Below are 16,820 nucleotides of genomic sequence, written 5' to 3'. Positions count from 1 at the left end.
CAAAACCTCGCAAAGAAATCAATTAATATGAAACGTTTATAATCGATATGAACGGGACATTTCAGTATGCTTGTAGCGTTACGTGTCATTGTGTACCTTTTGGTTGGTTGAATGATTTGAATTCGAAGTAGCGTTGTTGATATCCTACTGCTGGTATGCTCTTGAAGTCCGTTTGCAATTCGAATATTAGAGATGTTGGATTTACGATTGTTTGGTCCCATTTTTTGGTAGGATCACATATGAAATTTGAGATTCTAAATGTTGAATTCGGTTCAAAGATTTTTTTCATAATGATCTTTGTCCCTGTAGTTCATATTGGCTTGAATGGCGTTCTCATGTGGTTTATTGATTGAGTTATTAGTAAAGTTTAGATAGTAAACTGGTAGTAATTCTTAAATAGTTATAACTTAAAATGAGTTGGTGTATACACAATTTACTTACATGTATGTCAAGGAGAATGCAACTGTATCTAGTTAGACTTGGATTATTTGGTCGTTTTACTATCCAACGCCTGTAAACGACTGCTTCAATTATTTTGAGCACGTCCCCTGATCGCAAAGCTGAAATTTGATTCACATGCGTTTGTTGATCCATTATGCAACATTTGAAATATGAATGAACATCAATATGTTATAAAGTAAGTTTCGGCAATTAGTGTGTAGATATAAGACCGATAAGTAGATAATGCATTTTCTATGTATGTATACTATGACCTGTTGACAAAATATAGTCCGCAAAAAGTCTTTATAAACTATGTTTTTGGTGATATTGGGATGATGGTCATCTTGTTTTTTTATAAGCACATAATGAGATTAGAATTGATTGATGTATTTAAAATGGAACTAAAAGGTAAGTGGAAGTTATAAAGAAGTAGAAAGGAGAACAACATGGAAGAAAGGGAGACAATGAAGTAGTGTATGCTAAAAGTTTGAGAGGTTTTAAAGCTAAAATAGAAAAATATTCATGAATTTAAGCCTCTCAATACTAGTTTTGGATATAGATATATAGAGAGAGATGTTCATACCAAAAAAATGCACCGCAATAACGGCATGCACACTTACAATCACCAACATCATCATGAGTGTTGGTCACTTATGCAAACCAAAAGTAGAAACCAGACAGGCACATTAAAATGTAACATTCATCACTACGATAACACATATATGTCAATTTATAGAAGAGCAACTCCTATATCACGTTCCTTGAGCGTTACAGAAAATGAGTTTTGAGAACTACAAACAGGCGAAACATACCCTGTCAATCAGACATTCATAAACATAATTATTAACAAAGAGGACAGTCAATCACAATACTACAAATTCAACATGACACAATAATATAAACATACCTATAATATTATAGGGACGAATCATCTGCACATTGCTATTACCACAAACAACATATGCATCCAGAACAGAAGACCCAACATATCGATTTCGATTACTTCATCCACAAAATATAGCAACACTTTTCTCGTCATTAAAAGATGTATTTCTAACACATCTCTGTTTTGTATTTGAAGAACTCGAGCAAGCACTGCTACTTCCACCATTAGGAGCAGATGGCGAAGAAACTTCTACAAACTTATTTGATCTTTTTTAGGAGGCATTATAATACTAACGACCAATTATCATAGCCGAACGAAAAAAATAAACCAAGGTATGCATAAAAAAAATCAACACCACATAAATGAAAAGTAAGCGTTAAAGAAAATCAGACAAAAAATCCGGCAATTCCATAAACGAAAGCCTAATGAAGAAATCGTATACGGATATACAACATAGTGTGACAACCCGGAAATTTCCAACCAAATTTAAACTTTATCTTTATATTATTCCGACAAGATAAGCAAAGTTTGTTAAGTTAAATCTCAAGAATTTTAAATTGTGTTCATACATTCATTATAACCTCGACCAAATTCCGACGATTCACGAACCGTTATATATAAATAAATATGTATATATATGTATATATATATTATAACTTGAGAATATTAATAAAGTATTAAACGTATAATACTTTACATGAACGTATTTGTTTCAATATGTTTATCGATGGAATTAGAAGATAATATCAAATGATTGATTTATCAGATACATTATGATATGATTACGGGTCTATGTTATGAGGTCCACTGTGATTTAAGAAATCTATTCTTTTTGACAACATTCGGAAAATGGTAAAGTGATTTATAAGTAAGAACGTGAAGTGTAAATAACTTAGATGTTGGATATCGACAAGTTATGTAACTCGACATTTTTCATTAAGATGATTTCATACGTTTATTTAACCTTTGAACTTTATCCCATGCTTCACCAACAAACTGTAATTTAAAAACTTGAAACCTATTATGAATATATATGATTCTACTTTTCTAAAACATTTTATGATATAACGATTTCCATTATTTTAACCTTTAAACAAAATGATTCTTAAAAATATATTTGGTTTTGGAAAATAAAATTATTATATTTATTTGATTTAGTTTCAAACGTACAAAAACGTTTTCAGTTTAAAAAGAACTTTATTATTAAAACGTATATAACTTTTATAAATATCTAGAACCACTTTTGACAACTCATTACTTAACCAGTATGATAAAGATAACGATATTTATATTTTATTTTATTAAATATATATAACGATTTAAATTAATATTATATATATTTATACGCGTATTATACGTACACAGTTTTATACTTTTACTATACTTAAACTTTACCTTTACTTTATTTTTACTTTACTTTAACTTTAATAATTCACTTTAATAATTCATACTTTAATAATTCACTTTAATAATTCATACTTTAATAATTCACTTTAATAATTCATACTTTAATAATTCACTTTAATAATTCATACTTTAATAATTCACTTTAATAATTTAAAAATCTATTATAAATAGAATTCAATAGGTTTCATTATTTCATAAGAAACTTGAAAATATTTTTCTCTAAACTCTCTCAATCGATTTACATATATATATTTACTCCGTATTATTTCAAGATATTATTAGTATACATAAAATATTACGTCAGAGTGCTGTCCTAGTGATTTCGAAATTGTTTTTCGAGTGGGATTGGATTAAGGAAATTATGAGTTATAGCTATGGAGGTGATTGGGTATGGTTCATGGGTATGCTCGTGAGATCAATATAGTGTTTATCATATCCGTTGCGTCTACGTACCTTTCCTGCAATATTGAATCTCAATATTGATACGTGAGTACTCATAATTTAACTTTTACATACTAATAGTGTATCCCTGACTAGTGCTCGAGTATATAGGATTATGCATGTTTGTACTTTTGATATTGCCTTTAGTTAGGTTATGTTGAATCCTGAATTAGTTATATATGCAACTGAGATAAGGTATAAGATATGCATGTCGTTGGAAAGCTAGCGAAAAATTAAGAACTTTTCATTTAGATATCGAATGATTTCGATGAACGGATTTGAAGTTATAGTCCATCGAATTTTTGTATTATTATTAAAAATGATTATTATTATCGTCGTTATTATCGCCGTTCTAGTTTTATCTTATTATTATTATTATTATCTTTATCAATAAAAGGATTTATCATTAAAAATTGTTATTTTTTTTATTATTACTATCGTTATTATCGTTAAAGTTATAATTAGTATTATTATTATTATCCAATTATTATTATTATTATTATTATTATTGGTATTATTATTATTATCATTATTAATATATATATTATTATTTAAAAATGGTTATTGTTATTGTTATTATTATTATTACTATATTATCATTAAGATAATTATTAGTATTATCGTTAATAATGTTATAGTAACTATCATTATTAATATTAGTGTAATTAAAACAAATATTTGTAACACCTAATTATTTTGATTACTATTATTATCATTATTACGAACACGATATAAAAGACGATTAAAAGCTATTAAACGAAACGATTAGGAAATAATGGGTAAGAGTATCATGATGAAATTAAAATATTATAAGATATTGATTTAGATAAAATTATCGTTCTTATTATTTTTATCATTACTATTATTATTAGAATTATCGTTAGTATTAAAACTATCATTTTAACAAAAATTATCATTTTAATAGAAATGTCATTGTTACTATAAAATATCATTATTATTATTATTATTATTTTAAATAGAATTATTATTTTAAAGATAATATTAAAAATTATCGTAAATATTAAAGTTATCATAATTAGAATTATCGTTTTATCATAATGTCATCTTAGTAATTATAAATATTGATATTTTTATAATAATTATTATTATTACAAAATAATACAACTTTTACTTACTATCATTATAGATATTATTTTATCAAATAAATATTTGATACAAACATATTTTACTACGTGTAATAACTTACTTTAATAATACCTATCATATTATCTTTATAATATTAAATGAACCCTATAAATTTTATTACTTAATATATATAAAAGTAAATTTTATTATATAAATATAATATAAAATTTTATTTATTAATAAATAAATTATATTATTTACTCTAATAAATCTTTTAAAAATATTTAAAAATATAAAACGACGATATTTAAACTATATATTAATCATGTATAGATTTTTGGAAATTATTTTGAGTCAAATTTACTTTTGTTGACTTTTGCATATTAGTCTCGAGCATTAGGATTGTGGTACACTATGACTTGACCTAATTTGTTAGACAAATATTGACCAACACATAAATATATATAATTAATTTAGGTTCGTGAATCCGAGGCCAACCTTGCACTTGTTCAATGACGTTATATGTATTTTTACTACAAAATACAGTATGGTGAGTTTCATTTACCTTTTTACCCTTTATATTTTTGGGACTGAGAATACATGCGCTTTTATAAATGTTTGACGAAATAGACACAAGTAATTGAAACTACATTCTATGGTTGAATTATCGAAATCGAATATGCCCCTTTTTATTAAAGTCTGGTAATCTAAGAATTAGGGAACAGACACCCTAATTGACGCGAATCCTAAAGATAGATCTATTGGGCCTAACAAACCCCATCCAAAGTACCGGATGCTTTAGTACTTCGAAATTATATCATGTCCGAAGGAGGATCTCGGAATGATAGGGGATATTCTTATATGTATCTAGTTAATGTCGGTTACCAGGTGTTCACCATATGAATGATTATTTTTTTGTCTCTATGCATGGGACGTATATTTATGAGAACTGGAAATGAAATTCTTGTGGTCTATTAAAATGATGGAAATAAATGATTATGATAAACTAATGAACTCACCAACCTTTTGGTTGACACTTTAAAGCATGTTTATTCTCAGGTGTTAAAGAAATCTTCCGCGGTGCATTTGCTCATTTTAAAGATATTACTTAGAGTCTTTCATAGCATATTTCGAAGAACGTTGCATTCGAGTCATTGAGTTCATCAAAGATTATTATTAAATCAATTTATAGTTGGATAGTGGATATCATGAAATGATATGCATGCCTGTCAATTTTTGATGTAAAGAAAGATTGTCTTTTAAAAACGAATGCAATGTTTGTAAAATGTATCATATAGAGGTCAAATACCTCGCAATGTAATCAACTATTGTGAATCGTTTATAATGTATATGAACGGGTCCTTTCACATAGAACATAAAAGCAACACACAATGCAACATGCATAACATAGGGATGGCAATGGATCCAAAAAATCCGAGACCGCGAGTACCCGCGCCCGTGATGGGCGGATAAAATCAAAAAACTTTACCCACGGGTGGGTGATGGATGTAATCTTGTACCCGTTGACAGGTCGCGGGTAGGTGATGGATGTAATAGATCCGTTACGGGTAAAACTTGATCCGAAAATCCGTAATCCCCGTTTAAATAATCCATGGATATACCCGTTCTAAATGGGTGAAAATCGCCACCTTAAATAAATGGTCAATAGGTAGTAATTTACTCCGTATAAGTTTCTACAATTATCATATCATTTTGGTATCGAACTTGTTAGTAACTAGAGCATGTCACAACTACACATTACATGTATTATATTGTTTGTTTCGTTTATTAAAGCAATTTAAATAAATCTAATTTTATCTATCACTTTAGTAATTTATCAACTTATTCTATGATTATTTTAGCAACTAAATTTTGGTTGTTAATTTAAACTTTGTAGCTTCGTATATATTAGCAAAAAAAGGTACTCCATATATGTTTTTTCATTTTATTATATTATAAACATGGGTATATCATTGGATGGTGTTTGTTTATGTCAATTTGAATTATGTAATGATATTTTATTTATGATGTTGGAATACTTTAATTTACATATACTTCATGATAAGATCTGCGGGTAAACCCATGATCCGTAATATTCGTGGGTACGGGCATGAATCTAAAAATAAATTCGTTAACCATGATCCACGGGCTAATGGAAGATAAAAAAATCCGCAATATTCGTGGGTACGGGCACATATACAGACATGTGTAAGACTCGTGGCCTAAAACGCAAAATAGAACCAGAAACAGTAAGGCAGTTTCGAACGCCTGACCTGCTGCTCAGAAGCACACACTTAACCATACACGCTAAACAAATACTTATAATTAATTTGCTAAACGTACTATTTATGTGATACAAAACGACACACCGACATGAATCGGTGAGTATTTTTAGTATATAAGGGATAAATAATAATAATAATAATAATAATAATAATAATAATAATAATAATAATAATAATAATAATAATAATAATAAGACAAAATTGCTGAAATAGTCCTTGTGGTTTGTATCAAAATGCTGATTTAGTCCCTGTGATTTTTTTTTGATGGATTTCGTCCTCGTGAATTGCCAATGTCGCTGATTTGGTCCCTACTTCTGACGGACGTCTAAATTAGTCGTTAAATCTGATCATGTGCAATGCATGTGAGGGTAAACATGTCATTTTCCTTTTTCTTCTCTTTTTCATAGAAAAAAAAAACTTGTACAATATATTGTATTACTTGTACCCAGTTATCATTATCAACCATGAAAATTTCCACCCTCAATCATCACAAAACTAAACTCAAATTCATCACAAAACTAAACCTAGAATTAAACACCAACTCATTACCAAAAACACATTACAAAATACAAATCCATTTCCATTTTCATACATTAAAAGAAAAGAAAAAAAACATTACAAAATTTGAACAGATATGAGTTAAATCGACACATTCATTAAACCACACATTCATTATCATTTAAATTCAATTCAAAAACGAGAAACAAAATCGGCCATAAACCACATTTTTTATCCATAAAATCATATCCATAAAATCGTTACCTACAAATCGGAGATCTGAAATCTGCAAATCATCGCCGCCGTGTCTGAATGGACGGATCCCAGTTAAATAGCAGATCTGGGTTAATTAATAGCTGGAATTGACATCTCATTGATATTAACACCAAAACCAGCAGCAACTGACGAGGGTGAAGACGAACCTACCTAAATCAGATCTAGGTCGTCGGACATCGGTGCTGATGGTTGTTGACATCGATGGTGTGAGAAAAAGGAGAAGAAGAAAAGGAGGGTGTGAAGAAAAAGGAGAAGTACGTGATGAAATATTTGGATTATGCTGTTTGTTCATATATATGTGGTGAAAGTTTTGTTCATATTGTAATCGAGAAGTCGATGATGATTATGCATATTGCATCTGTTTTGATTAATCAAAAGGTTTTGGACAAAAAGTCTCTGTATTAAACTCATTTTAAGTTTAATTTTAATTTTGATTTCAAGTTAATTTTGGGGAAGAACATATTTAATTTTGGGGAATAACAGTGATTTTGATTTTTGGATAAGATTACAGATGATCGAAAGCATTTAGATTTTTGTTTTTTTTTTGTTTTTTTGTTTTTTTGTAGTTTTAATTAGATGATAGATACTGTAGAAATCTTTTATTGTGGGTTTGTGTAGTATGAACTTTGATCCTGCAATTTATTTTGAACGTGTTGTGATTTAATTGATGCACAATATTAGAGGTCATTATTTTTGGGTGGAGAAGAAGGTTTAGAGAATAGGAAGAAAGAGTTGTAGAAATCATAGGGACCATTTAAGCAATTTTGATACAAATTACCGGGACGATTTTAGCAATTTTGTCAGTAAAGAAAAGAAACAGACGAAAATACCCTCACATGTTTGGCACATGACTAGAGTTAACGGAATCTTTGGACGGCCGTCAGTCACAGGGACTAAATCAACAACTTTTGCAAATCACGGGACCAAATCCATCAAAAAAAAGCATAGGGACGAAACCAGCATTTTAATACAAACCACAGGGACCATTTAAGCAATTTTGTCTAATAATAATAATAATAATAATAATAATAATAATAATAATAATAATAATAATAATAATAATAATAATAATAATAATAATAATAATAATAATTGACATTCAAAAGTTTGCCTTCTGAAAATATCCTAAAAAAAAAAAGTAAAAAAAAGATTCCACGTCAAGTTAAATTTCCTGCTCCTCTAATTTATGATAATAAAAATAAAAATAAAAACAATTTATAAGTGCATTAACAAAAAAATATATATTCACAAATTTTTATTAATACAAATTACACCCCAAACCCAAATTATTTCACTGATACATGCAAAAAGTCTACTCTATTACTCCATAGCTTTTTGTAAAAAGTCATTTTTTAGTGGTGCTGTACAGTATTCCAGTTCCGTTTCGTTAATATTATGCCGAGTGGTCTAATCTGTCATCGTCATCACATTCACTTTAACATTCCTCCTATATACTCTCACCCTCTTCCGCCCTCCTTTTATTTATTTATTTAACTTTATTTCAAATTTCAATTCAATATTCAAATAATAATTTGATTAAATGAATCGCAAACACCATCATCATCATCATCATCCTCGCCCTACAACCAATCAACCTCCTGAGGTATATCCGTACATTTATGTTTACGTACTGCCGTTTTTTATAGTATTATTTTACCTCATCTTCAATTTCAATTTCTCTTTGTTGTTTATTTTATTATAGTTTAATCGGTGATTTTACTTCACTAGCTGAAAATTAATTAAAATTAATTTTTACAGTTATTATGGGGAAGAGTGGTAATGAGAAAGTGGTTTAATCGTTCAACTAAAACTTCAGATTATTACAGCGCTGATCCACTTGAAGAAGACGATGATGATGCTCATATTATCTACGAATCTGATGCTGAAGGTCACTCCTCTATACATTTCAATTATTTAATTCTCTACATAGATATAGATTCATATTCAACTTTGTAAATTAATTTAGATTTGAAATGACTATAATCAGTTTAAGTTTCATTAATTATATTTTCTAAGAGATTTTGTTTTGATTTCTTATTTAGGTGCTAATATGTTTGTTCACTTATTTTTAGATTTCTTATATCAAAACAGCTACAAGCCTACAATATTAGTATAAATGAATATGTTGAATACTATTTGCTGCAATTACACTGTATGTGATATAGATATATGAACTCATTTGCAGTTTTAATTTGTATGTTTTTCTGTTCACAGAAGAGTCATGTGACTGGCCGAACGAATCGCGATATAAACAAGGAGTTGATTTCCAGAGTGATCCTAATGGTAAACAAAGAAAAAACTACCAATTTGTAGTTTTAATTTTTCATTTTTATTCTTGTGAAATAGATACAATTATCAAGATATTGCTAGATGCTTTATTTGTACGCTTCCACTTAGTCCTTTGGCCACCATTCAAAATACAAAAATAAAAGCTCATAGATAAGGAACCATGTGTTTTTTGTTCATCTTGAAAGGATACTAACAAATTAGGCCACATGAATTGACGACTAAAGGATTTGTGCACATCTGAGAGTCGTTTTCAACTTTTTATCATAGGTGTATCAATGTCTTGGATTAAGATACCATGTGCTTTATTTTTGTATAATAAATGCTATACTAATATATTCGTCGACTATACAAAGGGACCGCATAATAGATTTTAGAATTATATATTTTAATCTACAGTCGTTAAAAAACGAATAAGGTTTTTCCTATTAAAGCTACCATGAAGGGTGAGTATTTTTTGCTCAGATATACGCGGCTTAACCGGGTTATTCCCTGACAGTCTAAGATATGTTGCTAGGTAGGGATGAGTGTGGTACCGGTACTGAAACGTACCGAACCGGTTGGTACCACTTTCATTTTTCATCATATTGTCAGTACCAAATACCGTACCAATATAATCAGTTTGGTACTCGTATGTTTCAGCTACCGGTATCTGTACTAGTTTGGTACCGAATTAAAAGTTTGTAATCTTTTGTGCTTTTTAGGAGCTTTTCCCAGGTCAAGAAGACGAAAGTCAGAGACCTGTAGAGCACAATACATCGATGCAAAAGAACTCAAGTGTGCTAGCCTTCCCACTTTTTCTGTATTATTTGAGTACCATTACATGTAAATTAAGTATTTTTTATTTATTTATTTACTTTGTTTTACTAGAGTGTCAGTTAGTACTTGGAATGTTGGAGGAAAACTTCCCCCAAAAGGCTTGAATATCGACGAATTGCTTGATATAGATAATCCTGCTGACATATATGTGATCGGGTAAGTCTTTAATTGCTTATAATATATTAATCATGTTTTGTTGCGTTTATGCATGCCCTTAATGTATGTGGATATTATTAAAAGAGAGAAAAAGTAACGGTAAAACTGGAAAGTAAACTGAAAGTACAGTACTTTTATGACATTCCCTTAAATTGTGTGTTTTTTGTCTGTTGACTATTAATGTGGGACGGAGGGAGTATTAATCATGTTTTGTTGCTTACATGCGTTCCATAATTATAACGAATCTCTTTAGTATGCTGTCTCATTTCATTATGGGCTTTACTCATTTGACTAAGGTGTCGTTTGCTTTTCGGTGTGCATACCTTATTATGTCTTATGTCTGCGCGCTCGCAGACGTTTTTAGTGCAGACTATTTGTTTTTATGAAGACATAAGATATAATAATTTCTTATTTTGTCTGCAATCTCGCAGACTTAGAAATGTGCTTTTAAGTGTTGCAGACATGATTAAGTTATTTTGCAAACATAAAAACAAACAGTCTTCAATATTCAGCATACATACAGACCTTTAAACCACATCTTCACACACATGGTCCGCAGATCTTCATTTGACTAACTGTATTTGTGAAAAACTTCAGTTTTCAGGAGATCATACCTTTAAATGCTGGCAATATATTTGGAGCTGAAGATAACCGTCCAGTCCCAACATGGGAAAACGTCATACGTGGGACCCTCAATAAAGTACAACCCGAAAAGACTAGATTCAAATGCTACAGTAACCCTTGTTCACCATCAAGATTTAAGCCATCTGATGATGCACCAGATATAGAAGATGAAGTAATGTTAGAAAGTGATAGTGAGGAAGATGAGTCGTTCGCTGAGGTATCTAACTTTGATGACCTCAGCATAAATACTCCAGTAGAAGGGCAAATTGGTAATTTGAGCACCCTTTTGAGTATGGAAACTAATGGGGACTCAGAGAAACGGTTTTCCGCTCAAAAGACACTTGATAAAGTAAACCGCTTCACAATTCAAGAATCTGAAGATGAAGATAATGTGAAAACATCGGGCCCGGTTAAAACTAAAAAGTTAAGCCGAATAATTAGTGGAACCGAGCGTATAGGCTTGTGCTGGATCGAGCCACCATTGGACCTACTGGGTCACTGTTTAATTGATAAACCGACCCGTTTAAAGACGATATACTCATTCAAAGATTCAAGATCTTTTAGAACATATAGTTCTTTTAAGTCATATATAAACGTTGACAATCGAGTTATGCCAGAAGAAGCTTTTCTTGTTGAATTAGACCTTGATTCCACAATGTACAGAAAAAAACGATCCCCGTATGTGAGAATCTTAAGCAAGCAAATGGTTGGAATATTTATAACCATATGGGTTCGTAGACACTTAAGGAAGCATATACAAAATGTACACGTGTCAGCTGTTGGTGTCGGTGCGATGGGGTACATAGGTAACAAGGTCTGTTACTATCTCTGTAAATTTTTTGAATCAATTGTGATGGTTTCTATTATACCTTTCAAACGGGTCGGGTTGGGTGGAGGCCCGAACGGGGTTGGGTCAAAACGGGTCGAATTTTTTTTAGATAAAGAATTGGGTCTAAATGGGTCGGGTCGAATTTTTTACTATATACATGTAAATTTTAGAATCAACTGTGATGGTTTCTATTATACCTTGCAAACGGGTCGGGTTAGGTCGAGGTTCGAACGGGTTTGGGTCAAAACAGGTCGAACTTTTTAGATAAACGAATTGGGTCTAAATGGGTCGGGTCGGGCCGGGTTGGGTCGATACCCGTTTATCAAAGTTTTTTATAATCTCAAAACCTCTAGGTCATAATACTTTTAAAATCTAGTAAAGTCCCGTTAAGACCCATTAAGGACCTGTTGGACCTTGTATATATTTGTTAGGCTTCATATGAGTCTAATATGGACCCACTTATTAACTTCTATATGAACCCAATTGGTTAAATACCTAACACGATTGACCCGTATTTCAAGCTATGGGTCTCAATTGCCAGGTATAGTTTTATATGCGCAAACATTGTTTATTTATCAAATATAATAATCCGGCTAAAGTTCAACTTTTCATTTTTTAGGGATCAATATCAGTGAGCATGTCAATATATCAGACGCTATTTTGTTTCATCTGCACTCATTTATCGTCTGGCGAAAAAGATGCTGATATAGTTAAAAGAAATGCAGATACTCACGAAATACATAAAAGAACACGGTTTAAATCAGTTTTAAACTACACTCTCCCCAAGAGGATAAAGAACCATGAGTATGTATGAGACTAATCTATCTTCTAAATGTTCTAATTGCTGATTTTTACATAATTCTGGTTTTTCTGTTGTTAAAATACTCATCTAATTAGTAACTTATATATATATTTCCAGACGAATTATCTGGTTGGGTGATTTAAATTACCGTCTCAATTTGTCGTATGAGAAGACATGTGACTTGATTTCCAGAAATGAGTGGTCCAAATTGTTAGATCATGATCAGGTATGTTGCTTTTACTTCTTAAATACTTCCTTGTACTTTTGATATAGTTACTCCGTTTTTGTACGAGTCTTCGCTACTAGTATTACCACTTACAAGTTGATTAAGGAAATACAAATTTGGTATGCGTAAATTAGGCTCCATATATAGTTTCCCCTTCATGCCCCCAAAACCTTATAAACCGTCCCTAAACCCTACCCTTAAGTTGCGGGGTTCGTGATTTTCTGCCTCCCTAGTGCCAACTTCACCAGACCTTATTTACTGGTGAACAGACACTTAGGGTCGTTTGATTGCCTCTTAACTGAATGGTTCAACACTGAATGCTCAACAATTTAGCATTCAGTAGGTTTGTTTGTGACAATTGAATGACAAATGACGATGAACACTATCTTAATCATTCAACACCTCCATTTCCTTTAACATCTTCTTCTTGAAATTATATCATGAACACTTATTAAACAATTATATACTTTTATTTATTCATTTACAAGGTTAATACCTTGATTTAAAATCATTAATATAGTCCATTTAGGATGTTTATCATACATATTATTGTCATTCAGAACCAAATTCAATCAGAACCTTTAAATCATTCAGATTTTAAAACATCTGGCGCTTAATCATTCCGATTTATCAAACGCATCCCTAAATTGACATCTTGATTATTCTTGCAGCTAAGTCGGGAGCTAAGAAAAGGTCGAGCATTTGACGGATGGTCCGAAGGTGTTGTAAATTTTCCACCAACGTACAAATACGAGCAAAATTCAAACAAATATTGCGGTGAGGATCCTAAAGTTGGAAGGCGGACCCCAGCATGGTACATATCATAAACATAGTCTTTTTGATTACCCAACATCATATTCCTCATATCTCAACTTGTTAATAAAAATTGGTCTTATGTTTTTGTGACAGGTGTGACCGCATACTTTCGTTCGGTAAAGGAATAAGACAGTTGAGCTACCGAAGGGCTGAACTTAAGCTGTCGGACCATCGGCCTGTAACTGCATTATATATGATAGAAGTTGAAGTTTTTTCAACACGAAAGTTGCAAAAGGCGCTTACATTTACTAATGCAGAGATTGAGAATGATGCTCTCATTGCGTAAATGGTAAACTGCTCAGTTTAGCCTATGATGACATCATCTTGGTGCTACTTATCGGCGAGTTATAGCAGAAGCAACTTAAATAATGGTTTACACTTTACAGTACTAACGCCACTTATGGCATGACCTATAATGTTTCCTGCTTTAGTTCATTTAACTAGTTAAATAGCGCATGCATCAGTTATCAGTTGTTCGTACTTTGCATCAACACATTTGTAGAGTTAATAGTATATACTCCGTATTATATTAATGAAAAAAGGTGTTAATAGTCTTAATTTTAAAATGTATGAAAAAAGCATACATTTGTATGAGCTGCATATCATGAAAATGTTTAATATAGTACAGTAATAAACATTGTGCCAGACAGGGAATATGTCTAATGTGGTGGGATCAAAGTCATGGAAATGGAAGTTGGGCAACGGGTCACAAGTGTCTTTTTGGTATGACCAATGGGTGGGTAATTTCACCTTAAAAGATCGATTCGAGAACCTTTTTCGTTGGTGTTCGGTTCAAAGTGCAAAGGTAGCTTTCTTTCGATTCCCGGTTCAATTAGAGCTCAAACAGCAAGGGTGGAATCTTCATCTTTTCTCACCTTTAACCGAGTTCGATGCTATTATAGTACACGAATTATTGTCAATTTTGGTTTCTTTCAAAGTAGTTGCAAATAAGGAAGATGAGGTTTGTTGGGTGCCTTCGTCTTCGGGTAGATACAACGTGGCCGAAGCCGTTCGATTAATGGCTTAGTTGGAGCAACATCATGTGCACGATCGGTGTAATTTTGTGTGGAATAATTGAGTTCCTTCAAAGATCTCGGTTTTTTTATTGGTTAGCTTGTAAAAATAGCATTTCGGTCAAGAAAGTTTTGATTCGAAGACATATTTTGCCTCTTGATCATCCTCCTGTTTGCGTGTGGTGCAATCATGAAATCGAGACGATTGATCATCTACTTCTTCATTGCCCGTGGTTTTTCAAGATTTGGTCCTCTCTTTTCAAATGGTGGAACATTAGATGGGTTATCCCCTCTTCGGTCGTTAATTTTTCATCCGATTGGTATTTTGAGATGGGAATCGATGACAAAAAGTGTTGGAGGCTCATTGGGCCGGCAACTCTATGGGCCATGTGGCTCGCAAGGAACGATTATATTTTTAATGGTAGATACACTTGTTGGGCCTCCATTGTACATCAAATCAAGCTCAAAGTTTTCGTATGAGCCTCTACTTTCAACTTTATGTTATAATCACCAATTTTAAGTATGGGAATACAATCTCGATCTATTATACCACTCAGTTTAATACTTGTTCGTTAGGATTTTTGTTAGATGATCAAACCAAAATCGATTAGTATGAATAGATTTCGGGTTTGAGTGCTTGATTTGGAAAAAAGAGTGAGTCGATTGTTTTAACTCTAATAACTGTGCAAACCCCAATTTAGAATCTGGATTCCAAGGGCGTAAAACAATCGATTAGATTAACCTTATTTGATCGAAATAGAACAAGTTAATATCTAAAAGTGAGGATTAATTCCGGTGATGGTCGGAGCATCGATCGGAATAGAGAACGAATGGAGTAATGCTACCGTAGATAATTTGGGCAGAGTAACATTAATGCATCCAGTGTTGTGTGAATAAATGATCTTGTTAGCGTATTTATAGATGTTGTGAGGGAATGATGACGTGTCACATGTCCCTTTCATGGTTGTAACAAACTTTGCCGATCCCGAGGGGTGACGTGGCACATGTCCCTTTCATGGGAATAATCAAGCAGATCCTAATAGACTTTCCTAGATTCGTGTATATATATATATATATATATATATATATATATATATATATATATATATATATATATATATGGCTGACGTGGCATGCAACTTGCTTGCATGCTTGCTCCGGGATCGAGTATTCGTCCCGGGATAAAGTGTCTGTTCCGGGACAGCGTACTTTCTCCGGGACGGCGTGCTTGTCCCGGGAAGGTGTCTTTATGTCGGGTTGGGATACTGAGCCGGGAAGTGGTGACGGTACCAGCAGTATGTCGGTTCCGGCTAAGGTATCACGGAGCTCTCAGTCTAGCCAGGAAGGTTTCGCTTTCTATTTACTCAAGTGTTTCTTCACGGTTACAATCATCATGACTGGCTACATGATGCCGGTTATGTGTATGTCATCCGGGCTGATTTTTGTATGACGTTCCCTACTAGCCGTTCGTCCGGCGTGGTAAAGTTGCTGAGATGATGCCGGAAGATTGTTGGGAAAGGGCCCTTCTTCCGGGACGGACAGTGCCGGGTAAGATATTAGCCTGGATGTTTATTTGTTTTGAGACGGATCATTATACGTATCATTATTAGAATTTAGCGAGTGGCCTTTTCAAGTTGTAACTTTGTTGTTATAGGCGCCTTTCATAATTATGATGAAATGTTTGCTTTTTTTTTTCTTTTTTTTTTTTTAATATGTTTGCTTCTTCTTTATTAATAAAATTCGTTCTCTTTTCGTCGCAAAAAAACAAAAAAAAATAAAAAATAAAAATAAATTAAACTGGTCTGTTCCGTGTCAGGTTACTATTATTGTGGTTAACAATTATCAAGCATATTGGACTCTGTTTTTTTTTCTTTTTCATTAATTTTTATAAAATGCAATATATCTAGAACTAATAATTTATTTAATAGT

The 16,820-nt window shown here is 31.9% G+C and overlaps 1 protein-coding gene across 1 annotated transcript; it reads left to right on the top strand.

Annotated features, from left to right (window-relative positions):
- Positions 1–8,786: 8,786 nt before the first annotated feature.
- On the top strand, positions 8,787–14,472 carry LOC139866848 (type IV inositol polyphosphate 5-phosphatase 3-like). The gene is made up of 10 exons (XM_071855140.1): positions 8,787–8,923; positions 9,079–9,208; positions 9,535–9,603; positions 10,311–10,383; positions 10,477–10,581; positions 11,179–12,019; positions 12,654–12,838; positions 12,954–13,062; positions 13,734–13,876; positions 13,972–14,472. The coding sequence occupies exons 1-10, from the start codon at positions 8,861–8,863 to the stop codon at positions 14,162–14,164; spliced, it is 1,911 nt and encodes a 636-aa protein (XP_071711241.1). The 5' UTR covers positions 8,787–8,860; the 3' UTR covers positions 14,165–14,472.
- The last annotated feature ends 2,348 nt before the right edge of the window (positions 14,473–16,820 follow it).

This window comes from Rutidosis leptorrhynchoides, chromosome 9 (assembly GCF_046630445.1).
Source record: "Rutidosis leptorrhynchoides isolate AG116_Rl617_1_P2 chromosome 9, CSIRO_AGI_Rlap_v1, whole genome shotgun sequence".
Taxonomy (NCBI): domain Eukaryota; kingdom Viridiplantae; phylum Streptophyta; class Magnoliopsida; order Asterales; family Asteraceae; genus Rutidosis; species Rutidosis leptorrhynchoides.
Note: the sequence above shows the minus strand (reverse complement) of the source record. Positions and strands in the feature narration are given on the sequence as shown.

Coding starts and splice junctions, on each gene's coding strand:
- LOC139866848 (XM_071855140.1), top strand. CDS start 8,861: ATGAATCGCAAACACCATCATCATCATCATCATCCTCGCCCTACAACC. Junction 9,604..10,310: donor TTTCCAGAGTGATCCTAATG/GTAAACAAAGAA, acceptor TGTGCTTTTTAG/GAGCTTTTCCCAGGTCAAGA. Junction 10,384..10,476: donor ATCGATGCAAAAGAACTCAA/GTGTGCTAGCCT, acceptor TTGTTTTACTAG/AGTGTCAGTTAGTACTTGGA.